Source organism: Canis lupus, chromosome 7 (genome assembly GCF_003254725.2).
Source record: "Canis lupus dingo isolate Sandy chromosome 7, ASM325472v2, whole genome shotgun sequence".
NCBI lineage: Eukaryota > Metazoa > Chordata > Mammalia > Carnivora > Canidae > Canis > Canis lupus.
Genome location: NC_064249.1, coordinates 77,171,762 through 77,195,860, shown reverse-complemented (window position 1 = coordinate 77,195,860; position 24,099 = coordinate 77,171,762). Strand labels below are relative to the sequence as shown.

At 46.4% G+C, this 24,099-nt stretch overlaps 1 protein-coding gene across 6 annotated transcripts in view; it reads right to left on the bottom strand.

Annotated features, from left to right (window-relative positions):
* Positions 1–23,785, bottom strand: part of GNAL (G protein subunit alpha L) — a 142,434-nt gene extending 118,649 nt beyond the window's left edge. For 2 of the 6 annotated variants that reach the window (XM_025429551.3, XM_025429553.3), the window contains exons 1-2: positions 23,197–23,332; positions 4,965–5,157 (exon numbers count right to left, since the gene is read on the bottom strand). Coding sequence is in view for 1 of the 6 variants with exons in the window: in XM_025429547.3 (XP_025285332.1) it covers positions 23,197–23,518 (322 nt within the window). In the remaining 5 variants the exon portion in view is untranslated. Of the gene's footprint in view, positions 1–4,964; positions 5,158–23,196 lie in introns of all 6 variants that reach the window. The other 4 variants (XM_025429547.3, XM_049112956.1, XM_035719214.2 and 1 more) reach the window with 4 other exon arrangements.
* Between the last annotated feature and the right edge of the window lie 314 nt (positions 23,786–24,099).

The following is a 24,099-nucleotide window of genomic DNA, read 5'->3' as shown; positions in this document are numbered from 1 at the left end:
AGAACATGAGAGACGCCTAACTCTGGGAAATGAACTCCTAACTCTGGAAGGAGAGGTGGGCGGGGAGGGGTGGGGATGACTGGGTGATGGGCACTGAGGTGGGCACCTGACGGATGAGCACTGGGTGTTATTCTATATGATGGCAAATTGAACACCAATAAAAAATAAATTAAAAAAAGATACAGAATAGAATGAGAAGTTCCAATATACATTTTTTTAAAATAGAAACTGTACTGTGTTGTTCTCATTCATTTGGGGAATATAAATAATAGTGAAAGGGAATATAAGGGAAGGGAGAAGAAATGTGTGGGAAATATCAGAAAGGGAGACAGAACGTAAAGACTGCTAACTCTGGGAAACGAACTAGGGGTGGTAGAAGGGGAGGAGGGCGGGGGGTGGGAGTGAATGGGTGACGGGCACTGGGGGTTATTCTGTATGTTAGTAAATTGAACACCAATAAAAAATAAATTAAAAAAAAGAAACTGTACTGTGTCTTAGAATTTTGTTCTCCATAATGTAACAACTTCATTATTCAGTAACAATGGGAAATCTTACTGAAAATATTTAAGTACTAATTTGCTTTCAACATTCCTTATTTTTAATGTAGCTCTACCATGATACATAAATGGTTACAATTTTAAAGTTTTTTCTTCCTTTTATAAATTAATACCAAATAACATCATTCATACATAATATCTGGGAAACAAGTGTTAATTAAAATCTACCTCAAAAAAATAAATTATTGTGTTCATCATCAGTTATTGGGTTCTGCTGACTTAACACTGACATTGATAAAACAGTGATCCAAAGTATACTGACATCTTAATTTGTTTTGAAAATTCAATATATAACCCCTAAATTTGTAAATGTTGGTAAAGGTCCATATTTAGAAACTTGAAGACGTACGACGCAATTAAAATTATAACAATAGAGGCTAAAATTGGCTACTACTGAGCAGATATCCCATGGGCTAGCACATTAAGTGCAGTCATGAGGTGTTTGGGTGGCTCAGTCGGTTGAGTGTTGGACTCTTGGTTTCAACTCAGATCATGATCTCAGGGCTGTGGGATTGAGCCCCGCAGCAGACTCCATGCTCACCGCAAGTCTGCTTAAGATTCTCTCCCTCTGTCCCTCCCCACCTAAGATAAATAAATAAATCTTAAAAAAAAATAATAAAGTGGAGAGTTGCATGTGGTTAAGAATAAAAGACTCTCGAGTCTAGAATATTTAAGAAACTACTACAATACAACAGTAAGAAGACAAATAACCTAATTAAAAATGAACAAAGGATTTGAATTCAGACATTTCTCTACAGAAGACACAAATTTTGGAGGCACCTGGGTGGCTGAGTTGGTTGAATGCCTGACTCTTGATTTTGGCTTAGGTCCTGGTCACAGGGTCATGGGATTGAGCCAGCAGCAGGCTCCACACTCAGCCTGGAATCTACTTGTCCTTCTCCCTCTGTTCTCCCACTGCTTGTGCATGCTCTCTTTCTCTCCCCAAATAAATAAATAAATAAATAAATAAATAAATAAATAAATAAAATATTTAAAAAAAAGGACACAAATTGTCAATCAGCATCATGAAAAGATGCTAAACAGTATTGGTTATTAGGAAAATAATAATCAAAAGCACAGTGCAAGCAATTTCACACCCACTAGGATGGCAAAATCAGAAAGACAGACAATAACAAGTGGTAGTGAGGATGTGGAAAATCTGGAACCTACTATTATTGCTGGTGGAAATGTAAAATGATTCAGCTGCTTTGGCAAACTGTTTTACAGTTTGTCAAGAAGTCAGATGGAGTTACCATATGACCCAGCAATCCACTCCTAGATATATACCTAAGAGAAGTGAAAACATACATACAGACAATAACTTGTATTTGAATGTTCACACCAGCATTCTTCATAACAGCTAAAAAGTAGAAATAATGTATATGTCCATCACCGAATGGATGGACCAACAATGTGGCATATCCATGCAGTGGACTATTATTAGGTCATGAAAAGAAATGAAATACAGATACACATTACACATGGATGAGATCACGCTAAGCGAAAGAAGCTAAACACCAAGGACCACATATTGTACAATTATTGATGTGACATGCCCAGAATAGACCACTCCAAAAAGAGAGAAAAATAGACTAGTGGTTGGCAAGGACTGCAGGGGGTGGAAAATGGGTAGGGGATTTCTTTTGTGGGGAGGGTGAACATGTTTTGGAACTAGATAGTGGTGATGATTCCATAACCTCGTGAATACACGAGAAACCACCGACTTGTACAATTTTAAAAGCAATGGATTTCATGGTATGGGAATTATATTTCAACTAAAAAAAGAAGAACAGGGATCCCTGGGTGACGCAGTGGTTTGGCGCCTGCCTTTGGCCCAGGGCGCGATCCTGGAGACCCGGGATCGAATCCAACATCGGGCTCCCGGTGCATGGAGCCTGCTTCTCCCTCTGCCTGTGTCTCTGCCTCTCTCTCTCTCTCTCTCTCTCTCTCTGTGACTATCATAAATAAAAAAAAAAAAGAAGAAGAAGAACAGATGATACTCTTTCTGGATGGAAATGAAAACACAGAGTGGGATGTCCATGTTCTTATTTCTGTTTTGTCGATGGTTATTTTCTGATTGATTTGGTGTTAGATTTTTCCAGATTGTATGGAGGCCGCAGAAATGAAACAGAATGGACATGGCTCCCATAGGATGTACACTCTGATTACAGATTTAAGCTAAACTTGTAAATATCTGCAATATAAGGTAAAAGATATTATAAGGGAAGTACATATAAAATGAACAGAGATCTCCAACAGAAGGGATCAGGACAGGTTTCAAAGAGGAGGTAACGCATGAGATGGCCTTTGAAATATGGGGAGGATCTAGCCATTGACGGGTGTAGGGAAGGGATTCTAGGGGCAAAGGGCAGAGTAAAGCTGAGGAGACAGCAACCAGAGGGCACAGAGAGGTCTAGTGGGGTGAGTTCACACTGTGGATGAAAGGGGGAGTGGTTCATGAGAAACAGGGGAGGGGCGCCCAAAGACACAAACCTGCAGTTATAAAGTCGGCCAGTCCTGGGGATACTATACAGCATGGTGACTATAGTTAACAATATTGCATAGTGTATTTGAAAGTTGCTAAGAGAGTAGATCTTAAAAGTCCTCAATCCAATAACAAAATTATTTTGTAACTATGTGTGATGACAGATGTTAACTAAATTCATTGTGCTGATCAGTCTGCAATATATACAAATGTTGAATCACTATGTCGTACACCTGAAACGAATATATTATAGGTCCGTTATGCCTCAAGAAATGACTAAAACAGGGACGCCTGGGTGGCTCAGCAGTTGAGCATCTGCCTTTGGCTGAGGGTGTGATCCCAGGATGCAGAATCGAGTACTGCATCTGGCTCCTCACGGGGAGCCTGCTTCTCCCTCTGCCTGTGTCTCTGCCTCTCTCTCTCTGTCTCTCATGAATAAATAAATAAAATATTTTTTTAAAAGAAGATACTAAAGCAAAGTAACTTAAAAAAAAGTTTGCCATCTTAACTTTGCACTTGTGATCTTACAGCATCATGCCCATCACAACCACCTGACCCAGGGGAAGGGATGGTCACCCACCAGCATTTACACTTAGTGCTGAGGATCCTCCTTGCTTACTACCATTCTGCTCTTTTTTTTTTTTTAAAGATTTATTCATTTATTTATGATAGACATAGAGAGAGAGAGAGAGAGAGAGAGAGAGAGAGGCAGAGACACAGGAGGAAGGAGAAGCAGGCTCCATGCAGGGAGCCCGACGCGGGACTCGATCCCAGCACTCCAGGATTGCGCCCTGGGCCAAAGGCAGGTGCTAAACCGCTGAGCCACCCAGGGATCCCTACCATTCTGATCTTATTCTGACATTCATTTATTTATTGAAAAACATTCCTGCAGTCATCATGAAGGACACTAGAGACTCAGTAGGAGATGTGAAGGACGGTGTCCCTGGTCCTAGGAGCTCACTGGTGTCAAACACTAAGCAAATATATAATTGAAAATATAATTGTGAAATGCAGTAAGTTCTGTGAAAAAAAGAGACAGTTATCCTGGGAAAGACTAAAATGGGGAGCAAGGAAGGCCTCTCTGAAAAGGAAGTGATAATTGAGCTCAGATGTGAAGAATAAGATGGAGTTCATGATTGGGAAAAACAAAGGACTAGTTTTCTAGGAGTGGGAACTGCCAGTGTGGAGAAGTACAAAAGAGAGGGACAGAGGGACAGAGCAAGTCAGTTGTAAAGTACACCTGAAGTGTCAGTTACTGGCGGTATTTCAAAAACAAAAACAAAAACAAAAATAAAAAGCAGGGGTGGGGAGCAGTAAACAATGCCGTTGGGTTATGAAGAGCCTTAAAACAACTTGACTTTAGGCAGGGAAGATTGTTTTCTTTTTAACCTCTCAGGAAAAGATGTTCCATTTCTGTGTGTGAGATGATGCCAATAGATGTATCAAGCTTCTATCCCACAAACATCACATTCTGAATGTCATTCCCAGTATTTTAGAGAAATGGCTTAAATATCTGGTCTGCCGCCAAACACCAAATCATAGAAATACAAAGACCAAATCACAAATCAAAAATGTGATACCAGGGCAGCCCCGGTGGTGCAGCGTTTTAGTGCCGCCTGCATCCCGGGGTGTGATCCTGGAGACCCGGGATCGAGTCCCACATCGGGCTCCCTGCATGGAGCCTGCTTCTCTCTCTGCCTGCGTCTCTGCCTCTTTCTCTCTCCCTCCCTCTCTCTCTCTCTCTCTCTCTCTCTGTGTGTCTCTATGAATAAATAAATAAAATCTTAAAAAAAAAAACAAAACAAAAATGTGATACCAGAGATCTTTCCCTCCCAATAGCTCTGATGTTTCTCGATGAGACTTTATCTGCTAAGTGGTCCACAACACCAGTGTGTTTAAACCCTCAGAACTTTAAGTGATACCTTACGATTTCTCCCCAGAGAGGAAGCGGTCCTTCATCAGTAGGCTCCCAAGGAAACAATTTGCCTTCAAAGTGCGTGTTTTTAGCTTGCAATACTGATTGGTACCATAAAACTCACTAAAACAGGAATCCAGGAACACTTTTCTCTCCTTATAGTGATGCAGCAAATATCTGTGTTTCTGTTCATTTCACCACTGTAAGGAAATAAAAATGTGGAGAATTCGGTAAGTGTCTGATCAAAGATTAATGGTGAAATTAAGGTCAGAAGTGATTCTAGAAAATATTAAGGGAATCAATCTTAAAAAGCAACTTGGTCCAGTGACAGGTGGTAACTAGACTCAGCGTGGTGGTCATTTCATGATGCGCATGTGTAAACGTGGAATCACTCTGTTGTACACCTGCAATCGGTATATTGTACGCTAATGGTACTTTGGTTTGTTAAAAGAAAGCAACCCTGAGGTTTGGGACAAAACCAAATGCCAGTTAGAAATAGCTTTATTTTTTTTATTTAATTTTTTAATTTTTTTATTATTTTTTTTAAGAAACAGTTTTAAACTCTCATTTGTGCTGTTCTGCCCAAAACTGTCAGATCTCTTTCTGCGTTTTTTTTTTTATGATTTTATTTACTCATGAGAGACACACAGAGAGAGAGAGAGAGAGAGAGAGAGGCAGAGACACAGGCAGAGGGAGAAGCAGGCCCTATGCAGGGAGCCCGACGTGGGACTTGATTCCGGGTCTCCAGAATCACACCCTGGACTGAAGGCGGCGCTAAATCACTGAGCCACCCAGGGATCCCCTCTGTGGGGTTCTTGAGGCTCTGTGATGGTGGGGTCCCTGGTGGTGAAACAGCAGCCAGAACATGACAGAAGGAGGCCTGGAAGATAGGGGGCATGCATGACGCTGGCTGGGGACACAGGGACTTCCCGTTGACGTGCTCCCCTCTGCCCCTGACTCCCAGGAGCTGGCATTCTGTCACTGGCGACAGAAAGAGTCTGGATTAAAACAGGACTTGTGCAATCTCTCTACACAGTTGGCCCAATGAATGGCTTCTCATCAGGCTTTCCGCCTTTCAGTTTGGGGTCTATGACTTCAGTTTGGGGTCCTGGCATTGAGAGAAGACAACAGAGCTACAAAGGGAATAGGGTGGCCAATAATTAGTGGTCTGCAGCCCTGTGATGTCTGGCATTGTGTAGGAGCTTGGGGAGTGTCCAGGTAGGCAGCTGGCCTGAACCCCAAACTCCTCCTCCAATCCTGACTATGTGACCGACAGAGTAGCTATACCACCCTTGCCCCCTCCCACTTCAGTTTGGGGTTTAATCTTGGATCATTAGAACACATTCCAACACATGGTGAGGATCTTCTTTCTGTGGTAAACATATTACGTTTAGGATGCAGTAAGCCATATCTTATGGTCTCATTATATAATTAGATTCATCCTTATTGAATTTTAACGTATCTGTCCTTATTAAAAAAAAACTCTTTTTATTTATTTATTTTTTTAAGTTTTTTTTTTTAAGATTTTTTATTTATTTATTCAGAGAGAGAGAGAGAGAGAGAGAGAGGCAGAGAGAGGAGCAGGCTCCATGCAGGGAGCCTGACGTGGGACTCGACCCCGGGTCTCCAGGATCACGCCCTGGGCTGAAGGCGGCGCTAAACCGCTGCGCCACGGGGGCTGCCCAAAAAAACCCTTTTTAAAATAGCAGACATTTATTGACCTTTTACTACGTACATACCAGGTACTACTTTTAAGGGCTTCATGTTTTGTTTTGTTTTTTAAAGATTTTATTTCTTTATTCATGACAGACACACACACAGAGAGGCAGAGACACAGGCAGAGGGAGAAGCAGGCTCCATGCAGGGAGCCTGACATGGGACTCGATCCCGGGTCTCCAGGATCATACCCTGGGGCTGAAGGTGGCGCCAAATCGCTGGGCCATCGGGGCTGCCCAGGGCTTCATGTTTTAAAGAAGTACATTTTACAGTGAAACACATAGATCTTAAGTGTCTAGTTTGATAAGTTTCGACACATGTTTGTGCCTCTATAATTACCACTGTAAACAAAATACAGAATATTTCCATGACCCCAGAAGGGTGCCTCATGCCCCCCTCCAAACCACTATTCTGATTTCTAGCATCATAGGTTGGTTTTACCTGTTATTGGATTACATACAAATAGCCATAGGTAGATATTCTACTTCAGTACACACTCTTCTGTATACATACGTGATATTTAAAAAAATCATCTGTATTGTTATGCTTTCTATTAATAGCCTGTCTTTTGTTGAATATTTCATTGCAGGAATGTACATGATTTGTTTATTCATTCTTTTGGTGAAGATTTGGGTTGTTTTCTGTTTTTGGCTTTTTTTTTTTTCTTTTCCTTTTTTAAGTAGGTTCAACGCCCAGTGTGGACCCCAATGTAGGGCTTGAATTCACAACCCTGAGATCAAGACCTGAGCTGAGATGGAGAGTCAGACGCTGAACCAACTGAGCCCCTGAGACACCTCCATTTTTGACATCTTGAATAAAGTTGATATAAACATTCTGTACAAAACTTTAAGTAAACACATGCTTTCATTTTTCTTGGGTAAATTCCTAGGAGTGGTATTATTGAACCTTAGGATAGGTATATTTTTTACTTCACAAAAAATTACCCACGAATTCTTTGAAGTAATTGTACAATTTTACAAATTGTACCACCAACCAAGGGTGAGATTTTAGGCTCTAGATCAGGGCTCAGCAAACTTCAATTTGCCACTTGTTTGTACATGATTCATGAACTAAAAAGAGTTTAAATGGTTGCAGAAAAATCAAAAGAAAAATAATATTTCATGACACTTAAAAATTCTATGAAATTCAAATTTAAGTGTTTATAAATAAACTTTTATTGGAACACAACCACACTCATGTGTTTCTGTGGGGTCTATGGCTCCTCTCCTGGCATATTTGGTCACAGTGTTCTGTTTTGAAAATTTAAAAAAAATTATTTATTTGTTTGAGAGAGAGAGAGAGAGAGAGGGTGAGAGAGAGAGAGCACGAGGAGTGGGAGGGGCAGAGGGAGAGGCAGACTTCCTGCTGAGCTGGGAGCTCCATATGGGGCTGGATGTGGGGCTGGGTCCCAGGACTCTCAGATCATGACTGGACCTGAAGGCAGATGGTTAACTAACTGACTGGGCCACCCAGGCACCCGTTTTGAGAATTTAAAGTACCTGTGGGAGACACTCAATGACTTGTAGCCCCACCCCTCCCCCAGCCATAACGCTCCTCCTGGAGTCCACCCACCCCTTCTCTCCCACCCACATCCAATTCATTGGCAAACTGTTAATCTGCCTTCAAAATCTAGCTAGAAACTCACCACTGCTCATCACTCCATTGCTACCATCCTACCCCAAGCCTCCACTGGCTTTTTAGTGCCTTATATGCTCACTGGCCAGGCTTATTCCTTGAACACACTAGGCTCACCAACCCTCAGGACCTTTGCACTTGCCTCTCCCTTTCCTGAGATGCTGTTCTCCATATAGTAGTTACCTGGTCCTGTCTTTTATCTCCTTCAGGCCAACCAAATTGGCCTGGGATTTGTTTGTACCAAACAAATACCAATGAAACACTCAATGAAAGCTTTCTGACCAAGTTATTTAAAAGCACAACCCCGCGCTCGTTCAGCAACCCCTGTACTCCTTAGTTGTCCTTTAACTGGCAGCAATGATGGAGTACAGTAGAGAAGCCTCATGCACAGATCTCTGGAAAGAGAAGTGGGAGGGCGGGAGAAGCTAAAATCCTAGCATCACTACTTGTGATTCTGTTTAGCTGCTGGCACTTGAAGTGCCCTCAGAAAATCCCATGATTCTGGGCTGTTCCTTTAGATCAAACTTGGGCTTTGCCCCTGGTAAGGTGTAGATGTTCCTAGGAAGGGCAACATATCAGACCTTGCACTTATACCACAGCGTGAATGGAAGGATGATGGGAATGGGGGCAGGAAGGTATAGTCACCACACTCTGCTCTGTCCTGGTGCTTCACCTCAATTTTCAAAATGATCCTTCTGGAAAGTACTCCTGTCTTCATCTTACACTTAAGGAAAGGAAACTCAGAGGTGCTAAGTAACCTTCCAGGGGAAGGAGGGGCAGATTTCCAGACAGGTCTACACAGCAGGGGCTCTCCGCTAGCTCACACAGCTGCTCTCTCTATGGAAACGTCCAGAAGACAGAAAATACAAAAGGACAACAGCGCTGCCGTATGCAAAGATCAAACTCTGACCCACAGCCTGCAGCACCCAGCCCAGGAGACCAACCCACTCTCGGCAGTAACCAGCCGGGGAGGTGAAGCCAGGATGAACTCAAGCACCCTGTCCAAGAAGGCAAACAATAACCCTGTAGCAGCTGGCCCCAAATGGCCAGGACTCGATGAATAACTGAGAGCTTCCTTAATTTTTGCCCCCCACCTGCAACACCTCCAACTCTGGACCACCTGGAGAATAGTAATATGTGCTCTCTCAGACAGGATGCCCAATTTCTAGTCAGCCCACCTGTAGCTTGCCTTCACCAGCAGCCTCCGCTGGGGTTATACCTGAGGCCTTTCCTTTTTTCCCACCAAGGAGCTTTCTGGGTCCTCCGCCTGCCCTCGAGCCAGATGAAGGGATGGTGCCTAAGGCTCCCACTACCACCAGCTCTGAACGAATAGGCCCTGCTTGCTCCCATCTGGGTGGTCTTTCTCTCCCCAGCGTGCCAGCTACAGGTGGCCTGTGGAGGCTTGGGGTTGGCGGGAAGGGCTGCCACAGACGGGTGTCTCACAGTGTGTCGCAGGAGGCCGGGACCCTCAGAGAGGGTCCCCCCAGCAACCTGGCGGGGAGGCCTTTCCCTCTCTCTGTCACCCCCGCCGGGGAGGGGGCCGCAGGGAGGTGCGGGGGACACGTCACTCCGTGAACATTGCAGGGAATGGGGTCTCTAAGAGGTGTCGTGGGCAAGTCTGTCCGCCCCCAGCTGGGATCCTGAGGGGGCCTTGCCTCCAGGGGAGCTGGGGCCAGGATAGGGCCCGGGGCGGGAAGCCGGGCATTTCCAACTTTTGGGTTGGAAACTCTACAGCACAAGTGACAAACGTCCTTGCACCATCTTTTGGCCCCCAACTGAACTACAAGTCTCTACTAATAAAATCTTGTTTTTGGTAATGGGCTTAAATCTTTACCTCATTTAATAACTTGGTTGGAATGACCGAAAGGCCCCACGTAAGAGCCAGATGCTGTAGGGAGAAACTCAGAGGAAAGACTGATCTCTGGGGATCCCTGGCTGGCTCAGCAGTTGGGCTCCTGCCTTCAGCCCAGGGCATGATCCTGGAGACCCGGGATCCAGTCCCACATCGGGCTCCCTGCATGGAGCCTGCTTCTCCCTCTGCCTGTGTCTCATGAATAAATAAATAAAATCTTAAAAAAAAAAAAAAAAAAAGACCGATCTCCAGAAAGAAGAGACAGAAACGCAAGAGGGGAGCCTGAAGACCCCACCACAGGCCACCAGGCTGGTTCCAGGGACTGAGGAGGGCGCTGGTGGGTGGCCAGGCATGGAGCCAGCCCTCGGCATCTGTGGGTCAGCAGGACAGGGGTGGATTCATGCGGGGGAAACTGGCGTCACCACTCGGTCACCGGCCACCCCCTCCCTTTGCCCTGATACCCCGACCCACAGTATTCCTGGGCCCCTACTGGGAGTTCTGCTGGAACTCTGGTGTGTCGTCCCCCTTGGTGTCCCACTGGTTCTCTTTGGCACATTAAATTGCTTTGTATGGTGAAAACCTGTAATAGTCCAAAAAAAAAAAAAAAAAAAAAAAAGTAACTACAGATACACTGTGTGACCCAGCCTGTGACCCACTGCAGTCCCCAGTGTTCAGGTTCTCTTGAAGAACAGCTATGCTGTTTTTTTTCTTTTTTTTTTTTTTGTTGGCTTGCATAACAGGATTTTTGAAATCCACCTTCTATTTTCCTAAGTGAACGTTCAGCTATACTTGATTTAAATCAGGACACCTGCACTTTGGAAGTTTAGGTCAAGGGAGAGGGTGAGGCAGAAACAAAACTTGAGGGGGGGGGCAGCCAGGGTGGCTCAGCGGTTTAGCGCTGCCTTCAGCCCAGGGCCTGATCCTGGAGACCCGGGATCGAGTCCCACATTGTCGGGCTCCCTGCATGGAGCCTGCTTCTCCCTCTGCCTGTGTCTCTGTCTCTCTCTCATTCTGTGTGTCTTTCATGAATAAATAAATAAAATCTTTGAAGAAAAAAAAACAAACAAAAAGCTTGGGGGGCGGCAGTGTTCGGGGAAGCACGCCTCTCCGTGTCCACCTTGGTGGCTCGCTGACACCAGATCACCCCCCCTCCCCTCCATCCACAGGTGACCACAGAGATCCCGCGTCTGTATCCGTGCTCGGTCACTGATCTGTCCCACTGCATCCTGTTACGAGCTGATTATCGTACCTAAGCCCACACGGGAGAGGTTTCTTCTGAGAAAATGCCATTAGATCAGAAGTGGGAAGTGGATCTGAATATTAAATAAGCACTCTCCCTCCATTAGGCACAGCAGAGGGTATCAGACCAACTGCCTCTGCCTGCTTTTTTGTTCTATGCAGCACTTAGAAAGAGTTGATGTTCAGCATGCTGCTACATTAAAAAATCATTCTAAAATAAAGTGCCACTTAAAAGAATTTCATAGATAAAGAATTATGTAACTGTCCCTTATGGCCCAGGAAGGAAAGTAATTATCAGTAGATGGCTCTCTTCCCCTCACCGCGACTGATTGGCTCTATTTAACACTTTGAATTTCTTCGTACAACAGAAACTCCTAATAACCGTAAAAAGAAGGACATTCCCTCATGTTACAGGAAGGTCACATAAGTCAATTACAGCCTATCTGAACTGGACTTTGGAATTTGCAGCGGATGCAGACTTTAAGGCCACTAGGGAAAAAGTGCTGTTTTTTGTTTTTCATTTGTTCTAGGAGGAACCTTAATAGTCCGTATTCCAACAAACTGCTCCAAATGGGGGTAAAAAAACAAACGACTCTTAACATTATAAACAGAACTATATTTCACAAGTGGGTTTTTGCTCTTTAGGGAGAAAGCTGTCTGGAAGTCGGACTTGGGTGATGTCCCCCTGGAAGCTCCTTGTGCTGCCTTGTCCCTCTGTCCTTCGTGATCTGTGGGTGCTGGGTTGTGCTGTGTCATATGGGTGCTTAAGACCCTGGTCTCCCCACAAGGCTACGAGTCGCCGAGGATGACCTTGTATGTAACATAACTGGGCATGTAGGAGGTGCCACGAACCGTGACTGAATTAGCAACGAATAGCCCAGGACACAGAGCTGACAGTCTTTTGAGCAGACCATTTGCTCTGCCCTCAAACAGCTGATTGATTTGCAACTCATACCCCTTTTTTGAGAAGCTGGCTTTGGTCTTGTTCTAGGTTTCCTTCTTGGGGAGCTGTGGGCTTCTGGTCTGTCTACATTGGCCTCTGAGGCTGACCAGCCCCTGGGGGCTCAGGTAAGGTGAGGACCCAGCACTCCTGGGCATCAGCACCCACCTTCCCATTCTGTCCTGCTCCATCTCGTGGGCCCTCATTCACTTTCTGGGTCTTGCTCTGCTCATTCCAAGTGGTGACTTTTGTGTCTACAGATCCTGGTAGCTGGCCTACCTCTGCTTAATGGTCTTTCCTCTAAAGAAGAAATGCAATCTGGGTCTAAGTTCATCTGATGATCCTGACTTGACCTGATGCTTCTTACTGAGAAGGCACTTGTGGGGAAAGAAGAATCAGAAATTCAGGGCCTGGCCTTCCAGTTGGAGCATGTGTGGAGATGCAAAACTGTACTCTCCTGTTGCTCCTAGAAGCTTCTGCAAAACACAGTCGCTTCTCTGAAATTAAGTTAAAGGTTCCATACTGTGGCTTGCCATTTATTTTTACAATGATGTTCTTTCAAACTGTAAAACAACAATTCATTAGAATTATACCATCAAAAATTCCTCACCCACTGCTGTGAGGTAAGAATTGCTGATGCCTGGATCCTGGGTAAGCTATTCCCCTCACCTCCATGTTTTAAAACCACTTTAATCAAAACTTAAAAAAAAAAATCTGATGCTGCCCTTATAACTGTGAGAAATAAACAGTGTCCATTGTTTTAATGTGGACAGTTTTTGGCGGTCAACTGACAGCTCCTAAGTTTCATGATGAATATACTTCTTTTAAAAAAAGATAAACTTTTGTTTTCTTCATGCCTCTTTACAGTCTCCCATGATGGCATAATTCATAAAATGCAGCTTCTAGTATTGACTTATGAAGCACTTGATGGTTGGACATAAAAGGAACAATCTTCTTCCCATCCCACACTGCTATATCCTGCCACGTAAACTTTCTTTATGTTCTCAAACCATCAGTCCTGTCTGGTAAGCACCCCAGGTCTCTGCTACATCCTGGGGGCTGTACTGTGAGTACTTCTGGGCTCTTTCTGTGGCTCTATGACGAACAGGGAAACCGAGTTGCCAAGTGTGAACTCCAAGCAGGTTGCAGGATGCTTCTGCAGGTGGTCTGCATCCAGGATCTAGAGTAGCATTACGCATTTATGTGCAAACACATGACACCCTCTAAGCAATTAAGTTCCTACCTTCCTTGTGCTCTCACTAATAACACATCCTAAGGAAGGGGGATGCCCATCATCTTGCTAGACTTCTGTGTGAACCCTAATTATGGTATTATGAACCCTTGCTGTGGCCATTCACCACATAGCACACGCACACGCACACTCACACTGCTGTTTCTTTTGTAGACTTATGCCCTTTTCTTTGACCACACTGTGAATTTCTCCTAGGCTGAGACGGTCTCCTTCTACCCCTTGGAGTCTCCGTATTACCCAGAGAAACACCTGCCACATAGTAGGCTCTCAAAGAAACATTTATGGTTGGTGAGAAGTAGATGTGATTCAATGAATAAAGCAGCCTTTTCCCTTGTAGCTCAGGGTAGGGGTAGAATTGCTTTTGTTTTCCTCTTATGCCAAATATCCTCTTCCTGAGTTTTTCCTGGGAGACTTTTAGGTCATATTTCATTTCCTGGGAGAGAAAACTCGCTTTTCAGCTGTAGAAAAAAAATACACTGAGTGAATGCCAATCCAAGTTATAGGGACGCAGGTCTTCTCTAGGTCTCTTCTGCTAGAATTATAGAGGGGCAGCCCCGGTGGCGCAGCAGTTTAGCGCGGCCTGCAGCCCGGGGTGTGACCCCGGAGACCCAGGATTGAGTCCCGTGTCGGGCTCCCTGCATGGAGCCTACTTCTCCCTCTGCCTGTGTCCCTGCCTCTCTCTCTCTGAATAAATAAATAAATAAATCTTAGAAAAAAAAAAAGAGGAGCTGGTGGGATGCTTGCACTGTCACTTGCCCTTCTGGGGGCAGGGTTGATGGGGGGAGGAGGGCAACATCCTGTCTCGCTTTGGTGGCATCAGGTGTGGCACCTTTGACAGCAGCAGTGTCATGATGCTACGGCTGCTTCTGAGCAAGACACAGAGACCAGGCAGCCCTACAGAGCAGATGCAGAGCGGCCTGGAGGTAGAGGGCATACAAGCCGCTCCCTGGCCCTGGGAGGTGCTGGACTGCAATGTGAGTCCAACATCCTTCTTAGTAGGGAAAAAGTTACCCCCTAGTACTGCAGAGGGAAATATCTTCAAGTGGTCCTTTCTAATTCATAAACCACAGTTTTCAATAACAGGACACTATCTTTCCTGATTTGGACCTGAGCTCCTCCTCTTGGGATCCTAATTCAGGGGTAAGAATCTCTCTCTTTTTCTATTATGGGAATTAAAAAAAAGATTTAATTTTTTAGAACAGTTTTAGATTGACAGCAAAGTTGACTGGAGAGCACAGAGATTTCCCATGTACCCACTACCTACCCCGCAGCACCCCCACTACCAGCATTCCGCACTCTGTTACCAACGCAGCCACACATGTTACAGCTGATGAGCCAACAATGATGCGTCTTTACTCCCCAAAGTCCATAGTTCGTATTAGGGCTTACCCCTGGTGTTGTACAGTCCATGGGCTTGGACAAATGGATAAGGATGTGCAGCCACCATTACACTATCATACAGAGTCATTTAACTGCCTTAAAATTCCTCTGCGCTTTACCTGCTCATCCTCAGTAAGGGGATTTTAAAACACTAGGGGGCAGTTTTCACCAGATCCCCAAACACAATTAGAGTCACTGCTTTAACTGACAATCTGATTCTTTTTCAGTTAAAGAGTTTGTCTCGGTTTGAAACCAACTAAACAAAGTAACTAAGTATTAATAAATTGAGACATGCAGTAAAGTATTCTGGCTGCTGTGGGGTAAAGAACAATCATTCAGGGTTCTTTGTTTATTCTAATTGCTTTATGTCGTGGGGTTTTGACAATCTTCCTGTTATCTTTCAAGGTCAAGAGTGGATTTTAGGTCCTAATAGTTTGGTCTTACTTTTGAAGATGCTTATGCTTGGAAACTTTTCTTTTTAAAAAAGATTTTATTTATTTATTCATGATAGAGAGAGAGAGAGAGAGAGAGAGAGAGAGAGAGGCAGAGACACAGGCAGAGGGAGAAGCAGGCTCCCTGTGGGAAGCTGGATTCAGAACTCGATCCCGGGACCCAGGATCACGACCTGAGCCAAAGGCAGACGCTCAACCACTGAGCTACCCGTGCGTCCCTGCTTGGAAACTTTTCATAGACTGAACTCGCTAGAGAATTTGCTTGATCTCTTGGTATCAACTCAATTGAACCATCTGCTTGCTAGTGAAGATTCACTATAAATTGCACCCATGTCTGACAGTGTGTCAGAGGACACTGTGTCAGAGGACAGTTATGGAGGTAGAGGGTAGGGAGGCTGGCCCACACACCTGGACGCTGGACGGCAGACTCATGGCCAGTGCCAAGCCAGCCAGTGCACTCTCAGGAACCCTTGTGAGTGGAAAGATCTGGTAATTCCTCTCTTGTCCTCTTTCTCTTCACCTGCAGGAATCAACCACCTGTATACTTTCTGCTGTTTCATTTGGATCCTTCCCAACTGTTTCTTTAAGAGCCACTCTGAAAGGTGTGGTCTCCTCTCTTCTGGCCTCCCCAGAATGGGTTCTGTGACAGCTTCACGATTCCCATGTCCAGTGCTCTTCAGCCTCCGGTGCCACCTTTGCACAAACTGGCAAACACCGTCCTTATCCTGGAACTCCCAGCTGAAACTCCTGGCTCTTTCCCTCTTTGCGAAACTCCTTCTTTCTTGGCTTCTCCCAGCGGTCTTTGTTGTTCTTTACACCTTTCCTTCTGCAGCACTCTTCTGAGAGATGGGGGCTCTGTGTTCTTCTGTCCTGGGCCCTCTTCTTACTGAGCACATTCTCCTGGGGTGGCCTGTCCCCTCCTCCAGGGCCTGTTGCCAGCGGGTTAATCCTGCGTGTCTATCTCCAGCTCAGTATGCGCTGTGGTTTCCAGACCCTCAGTAAGTGCCCATCTGTTTCCCTGACGATGCCCAAAGGCTTCTCATGGGTGGCTCACCTTCAACACAGCCAAAATGGAACTCCTTGTTCTTTTACTCCACCTGCCCTTCTTCTTCTAAATCCCTCATTGTGGGGATGTTATTGCCTTCTTGCCCAAGAGAGAAAACTAAGAGTTCATTGAGACTCCTTTTCCCCCTACTTTGCACCATTCTCTCAGTCACCAGATCCAGTGGACTCCATTCTGCCTTTCTTCTTTGTCATTACTACATCGGCCTGCATTCACCTCTTCACGTCTCTTGACTGGACCACTGCAACTGTTTCCAGCTGGCCATTTGCCAGGTTGGTGCAGCAAAGCCAGACTGCCTGGGTTTGAATCCTGGCTCCATCCGAGGGTAACTGCGTGAGCCTGGAATGGGATTAACTTTTTTAGGTTGGGTGATATCACGTTACCATTTAGTTTACAATTTAGAGTATGGGTGTCACAGAGAGAAATGGCTCAGCTGCGTATAGAGTTCAGACTGTGCCAATTTATGGAGTGTTCACCATGTGCTATGCTCTACATCAAGTAAGTTTACATATAACTTTTTCAATTAATTTCACTTAATCTTCTTAGTAAGCATGTGGCCTCAGGATTACTATTGATAAGGAGACTGAAGCCCCAATCTAAGGTTGCAGAGTTGGTAAATGGGTATCCTGGAATTTCAAACAAAGTCTGTCTGATTCCAATGCTTTGTTCTTCACCAGTACGCATCTTCTAGTGGATCATAAGTATATCCTCACGTTGTGAGAGGACTCATAAAAACAGTTATATGTTCTACCGACACACTTAGCCACGGTAGATGACATTCAGTTTGAGTCATTTTCAGGGCCAGTACTAATCATCCATATGAACACGAGTGGGTTTGCAAGTTGTTATGGACCAAACCGTGTCCCATCAAAAGTTGGATGTTGAAGCCATGATCCCCAGTGTGACTATTTGGAGATAGGGTCTGTAGGAGGTAATTAAGGTTAAATGAGTCCATAAGGGTGGAGCCCTAATCCAATAGGGTTGGTGTCCTGATAAGAAGAGGAAGGCAGACCTCCTGCTATGAGAGGACACATGAGAAGCTGGCCATCTGCAAGCCAGCAACAGCCTTCAACAGACAATGAATCCTGCTGGACCTCCATCCTGGCCTTTCCAGTCTCTGTAAAGTGTGAGAAAATAAATTTCTGTGGCTTGAGCCACTCCGTCTGTGGTATTATCACGGCCAGAACTAACTAAGACCCAAGTCAAAGGAAACAGCTTTGACCGAGTGTTCTGACCTTCCAGTGTTTTGACGGGTCAAAGAGCAGCTTGAATTCTGGGGATGAAATGCAGCTTCGCATAAACAATGGCAGCATCAGGCCTGTAAGACTGTAGGTAATAGATAATACAATAAAATGACACAGAACTTGTGACTAAAATGCCACAGTGGGACAGCCTCCCCTTCCAAGGCTGTAAGGAAGCATGACACTTTTGTGACTTCAGGAATGTGAAGCCACGGCCAGAGTATCTGGGACTCCCACTGACTTTAAGAGCCACGGTGCTATAGGAGGCGGGGGCAAAATGAAGGTAGCGAGTTGATGAGGATGTGACCCACTTGTCCACACAGATGGAGCGAACCGCACAACTCAAAAACTGCTGTCTTGGCCACTGTATACATTACCACGAATTAAGAAGAAGAAGAAAAAAGACATTTATTTGAAAAAAAAACAAGCGATGAAAACCCCACAGGGAAGAACATTCCATGTTTTGTCAGTGCACCAAGCACTTCCTCTTGCAGCATCTACAGACACAGACTGAGGTCATTCTGGTTTATACTAACAGCCAAATGCAAAAGAAAAACAGCAAATGTCCCAAAGAGATTGCTTCCGTCTTGAAAGATGTATTCCTGGCAGGGAAGTATCAATCACACAAAAATACAACAGGAAATAGTTTTTGTTTTTTGTTTTTCTAGTCAACCAACACTTTATTTTTCCAGTCAACACTTGCACTGATGTTACTGTCCACGTCCTGACCCTAGTAGGGGGGGGGAATCCCACCACACTAGGATCACCCATGGCCCCTAGAGATTAGTCTCCTTAAACCTTCCTAGGATAGTAAGAAAGCCCTTCACCCCAACAGGATGGAGCTGCTGCTCACTAATGCAGTGCTGGTGCACGTGCTGTGGGATTCCCGCTCTCCTCCCTTCTCAGGGAAGGTTGGGATGAAGTAGGGCAACGATGCAGTGGAGTTTTTGTGAGCTACAGTGACCTAAGCGCATAACCACTGGCCCGACCTACCACCCCAGGTTTAGTCTGCACCACCCAGGCAAGAGCCTCCTTGAAGCTTAGCCATGACCTGCTAGGAAGGAGGAGCTGGCAAAGAGCGCAGAGTGAGCTGCAAAGGACAGGACACAGCTAGGAAATAAAGCAGAGAGGGACATGGGACAGGAGAGGAAAAGGATAAAGTACCCAAACTAAACCACCAGTGGGACACGAGGACAGAGCAGCACAGGTCCTTGAGGATAGAAGGAAAATAGGGCCAGACCACCAGGGCTTGAGGCATAGTGGAATGAGAAGAGAGATGAGGCAGGGAGGCAAGTGCAGGGTGGGAAGGACTTCCCTTAGCCCTGTTCACATCCACTAACCCAAGTGTAAAATTATTTACAAATAGTTGAATAAAGTAAAAAACATTTTTTAGTTTATTCCAACCCACAATTGAAAATTTTAAAATTGAATAATAATCTGGGAAAATAATAGTATCAAATGAATAGGTGGTAGATGACGGTGCTTCCCCAGTAGGAATGTGGTGAATTCACATTCAGGGAATTCAGATCACAGTCCATAGAAGTCGTGGAAGTCAAGGACATCTGCTATATTATAACCCTGTGAGCTCAGTGGTAGACAAATTCACTCAAAGAATGGTGAATGTAGCTTTGCCTGCTGTGAGATGAAATATTTTGATCCTACACCCAGTTTTGTCAACTGTGCTTCTACAGGCTGCCCCTGGAGCCCAGAGAGGTCTGTGTCACTGGGGATAGAGATTAGAAATAACACCGGTGGCCTGTGGACTGCATCGGGCACAGAGAGTGTGTTTTAGTAATTTGAGCCAATGCTTTAAAAATAAGTTGGTGTCAGATGAAAATCGGCATTTCCTTTTTTTTTTAGTAAAGATTTCCTTTATTTATTTGAGAGTGAGTGTGAGAGTCCCGCTGAGCAGGAAGCCGGCTGGGACTCTATCCTAGGATGAGCAGGATCATGACCTGCGCTGAAGGCTGGCTCTTGACCCCAAAAATGGGCATTTCCATCTTGTTCTGGAAATTCAGAAGGGCAACACTGGGCTTGCATACTTGCAAGGCAGCAATGAGCTGAAGCTAGGACACAACTGTTCCTTTAGATAATAGCTCTCTCTCTGAAACCTCAACCTAAATTGTGCTCCCCTGTCCCCCATTCATAAGCTGAAGCCCTAACTCCCAAAGTGGCTGTATTTGGAGACAGGGCCCTCAGGGGGGCTCTTCAGGTTAAGTGGGGTTATAATGGGGGATCCTAACCTGATGTGTCCCTCCTCCCCTGGGCACAGGTGTACAGAGGAAAGGCCATGTGAGGACCTGGAAGAAGGTGGCTGTCTGCAAGCCAGGAGAAGAGGTCTCAGGGAAACCAATCCTGCTGGGCCTCACGCTTGTACTTCCAGCCTCCAGAACCGTGAGCAAATCAATGGCTGTTGTTTCATCCGCTCAGTCTGTGGCACTCTGCGAGGGCAGGTCAAGCCTACTATTATACAGCTCATGCTCTGGAGGAGAGAGTTCTCTGGGAGTTCCTCCCCATGACCCACCCTACAGACCTGTCATCTGACCACTTCTCTGACACCATTCCCTCCCCATTCCTACTACACTGCTCTAGCTCGGACTTCTGGATGCCTCCAGGATCTGCAGCCTTTTAACTGGGGCTTCAGTCTTATCTCCACCCCACCTCTGCACACCTTTAAAATCCAGCCACCCTGAGCTAGAAAGAATGCTCCATCTGAAAGTTAAAACAGAACCACATCATTCTGGCCATTAAGCCATGGCCACAGTGGCTCCCACCAGACTCTTTTGCTTCTAGCACCAATAGCACTAAGTCCAGCACAGGAAACAAAGTTCAGGTCATCAGGATGGACCCATGGGGGTGCTGGCATGCATCAAAGCACCCATGAAGCCGTGTGGACTGTAACAAAGTGCCAAACAAGAGATGCAAATAGAATTCAATATGGAGATAAGGGAATTACACACTTATTCCCACAGGAGGACTCTGGGTGTGTCTCCTAGAGAAGATACTGTCATGGAAGATGGGACAGCCTTGGACAAGTGGACACGGAGTACGGAACGGCCGTAAAGTGCATGCATCCTTCTTGAGCCTGTGAGTTCTCCAATGTACATTCCAGAATAAATAAGTGAATGGGGTCAGTGAGCAAGACAAATGCCTACTCAACATAATGGCAGCTGAAGCAAACATTTGAAGACATGAATGGTCAGTAAATTCAAAGATTTCCAGCTAAATCCATTCTAAATCCTAACAAAACCAAGAACCTTTCTCAGTTTAATTCAAATCTATACAAAATCCGATAAACAATGTCAACCTGACACAACAGTATGTGTTTTAATGTTGATGTCATCGGGCGAAAGATACCATATACTTTTCCCCTAAAGAGTGAGTCAATGTCATTTCCAATATGATGTTGATATACAAGCTATATTAGGCTATGAGATCATGTCTTTAAAGAGGGCAGTCATTTAACGTGTCACCAGGAGTCTGTTCTTTGGAGCACACCATTCCCTTCTTTAGATATTATCTCCCAGTTCCTTTTTAAAAACCACAAGCTTATTAATTTTTACATATGTCAAACATGTTCTGCTTCACATATTCTTTTTTTTTTTTAAGAGTTTATTTGTGAGAGAGCAAGCATGAGCAGGCAGGAAGGGCAGAGGGAGAGGGACAAGCAGGCTCCCCACCCAGCAGGGAGCCCATTTGAGACTCCATCCCAGGACCCTGAGACCATGGCCTGAACTGAAGGCAGATGCTCAACCAACTGAGCCACCCAGGTGCCCCTTCACATATTCATTTTTTTAAAGATTTATTTATTTATTCATGAGAGAGAGAGAGAGAGAGAGAGAGAGAGAGAGGCAGAGACACAGAGGAGGGAGAAGCAGGCTCCATGCCAGGAGCCCGATGTGGGACTCAATCCCGGGACTCCAGGATCGCGCCCTGGGCCAAAGGCAGGTGCTAAACCGCTGAGCCACCCAGAGATCCCTCTTTTTTTTTTTTTTTTTTTTTTTATAATTCTGTTCAACACTATCACATTAAAACAGCACCATGTTGCCACAACTCTAGACCCTTATTCATTTTATTCGTCTTTCATTTCTTGAGACCACAATCCTTCCCTCTTCAAGTTATTTTTGTCTGATGTACTTAAAAATTTTGGCTTGAGTAATTTCAAATTAATTTCTTTCCAGAAAAATAAGTGGGTAGGAGCATACTCCGAGCACCTGCATTTTTGAAGAACTGTTTTACCCTATATATAAGTAATAGTTTGAGGTATGAAATCGTAAGATTGTACTTCTGTATTTTCACACCTCTGAAAACACTGCTCTGTCGTACTGTAGAAATTGGCACTGTAGATGAGAACTCTGCTTCTCGTCTCGTCCTCTTCCCTTTTTGGGCGACCTGCTTGCTTATTAATCTTTTTCTTCTTTGCTTCTCCCCCGCCCCCCAACTCCCCTTTCCCTTTCCAACTGAAGACTTAATTGGTTCTCTAAATGTTATATACAAGCTCCCTTCATTTATAACCAGGTATCTTACTCAGGTCATGGAATGGGTTCTTTTCCTATGCATAACAGAGCACGGAGGTAAACTGTTAATTTTCTTTATATCTCACAAAATTTGGGTCAAAGCCCACATATTAAATGTTTGTTGTTGTTTGCCTTAAAATTTAAAAGGCAACAAGCAGCGTCAGGAACTCATGATCTTTTTAATTTTTATTTCTTTTTATTTTTTTATTTTTTTATTTTTTTGCTTTTTTTAATTCTACAGTAGAGTGCATAGAAAATGCTTTCCGGGTGGGGTGTTAACTCGGAGACGCACTGCTCTGCTTGCTACCGCGAAAGCCCAGAGGAAATCCTCGCAAACCGAGCGGTCGCTGGTGATTCGGTGCCCACCTTCCCGCAGGCAGCCAGCACCACGCACAGCTCTCGGGAGCCGCCGCGCTCTCCTGCTTCTGCTTCTGCTTCTGCTTCTGCTTCTGCACGAGAAGCAAACGCTCTGGGAACAGCAGGGTTGGAGCTACTGAATGGAGTGGAACCGCCGCCCCTTCAGCCCTGAAGTTACTGCTCTAAAGGGAACAAGCCACACCCACCGCCAGCTCGGCCCTAATTCAGTGATGGGAACCCGAGCTCTGAGGTCGCGCGGAAAGGTCGAACCGTCTCCTGCCCTTGGTGCCTAAAACAAAGCGCGGAACGACTACAGCTGCGGGAGACGAGGTGTTCGCGTTGGCCGTCCCTGCGGATCGCGGCCTGGGGACGCAAATCAGTTGGGGGCCGACGTTCCCAGAGCAGCTCATTCATTACCAATAAGTGGGCAACTGGCCAACGTCGCCAGGCGCGCAAAGCGGCAAGATGACCCGGGAATGCGTTCTCGGCCACGTCGCGCAAGTCCGTGCCGTCGGTGGAGCAACCGCCGCAGCCCCGGCCCCGGCCTGCCCGCCCCCCCCCCCCCAGGGCCCGCGCCCGGGCGCCCCGCACCTACCCAGCAGCAGGAGCCGGTGCGTCTGCTGCAGGTCGCGCCTGTGCTCGCGAAGCATGCGGTCGATGCTCCTGCTGACCTTCCTGGCCTCGCGCTCCGCCTCGCGCTCCTCCGCCCGCTGCTGCTCCGGACGCCGTCGCCGCTCCTTCTTCGGGGCGGCCCGGGTCTGCGCCGCCGGGCTCCGGGCGGGGGCGGGGGCGGGGGCCGGGGCCGGGGCCGGGGTCTGGCGGGGCCGCGCGTCCTCCGCGGGCGCTTCCGCGGCGGCGCGGGCCCCGTCCTCCGGGTCGCCGAAGAGCAGCGGCCGCAGGCTGTAGCACAGACCCATGGGGACGCGGGGCTCAGGCCGGGGCCCAGGCCGAGGGGCGGGAGGCGGCTACACCCGGACCCCGCGCGGCGCTGCCGCTCGCACGTTGCGGGCTGGGGGCGCGGCGGGCCTGGGCGGGGGTCCACGGCCCCTCACTGCCCCGGAGGGCCATTTTGCATTTTCCGCCGGGTGCAGGGGGTGGTGGCCGCCTGGGCTGCAGATCACCTGATAACGCGGCGAGCCGGCCGCGCCGACGGCCTCCGCGAGCCCGGCCCACCGTTACCGTAAATACCGTCTACGCGAGCCCGGCCCCGTTACCGTAAATACCGCCGCTGGGGCCGGTCCCGGTACCGTAAATACCGTCTCCGCGAGCCCGGCCCCCGTTACCGTAAATACCGTCTCCGCGAGCCCGGCCCCGTTACCGTAAATACCGCCGCTGGGGCCAGTCCCGGTACCGTAAATACCGTCTCCGCGAGCCCGACCCCGTTACCGTAAATACCGTCTCCGCGAGCCCGACCCCGTTACCGTAAATACCGTCTCCGCGAGCCCGGCCCCGTTACCGTAAATACCGCCGCTGGGGCCGGTCCCGGTACCGTAAATAC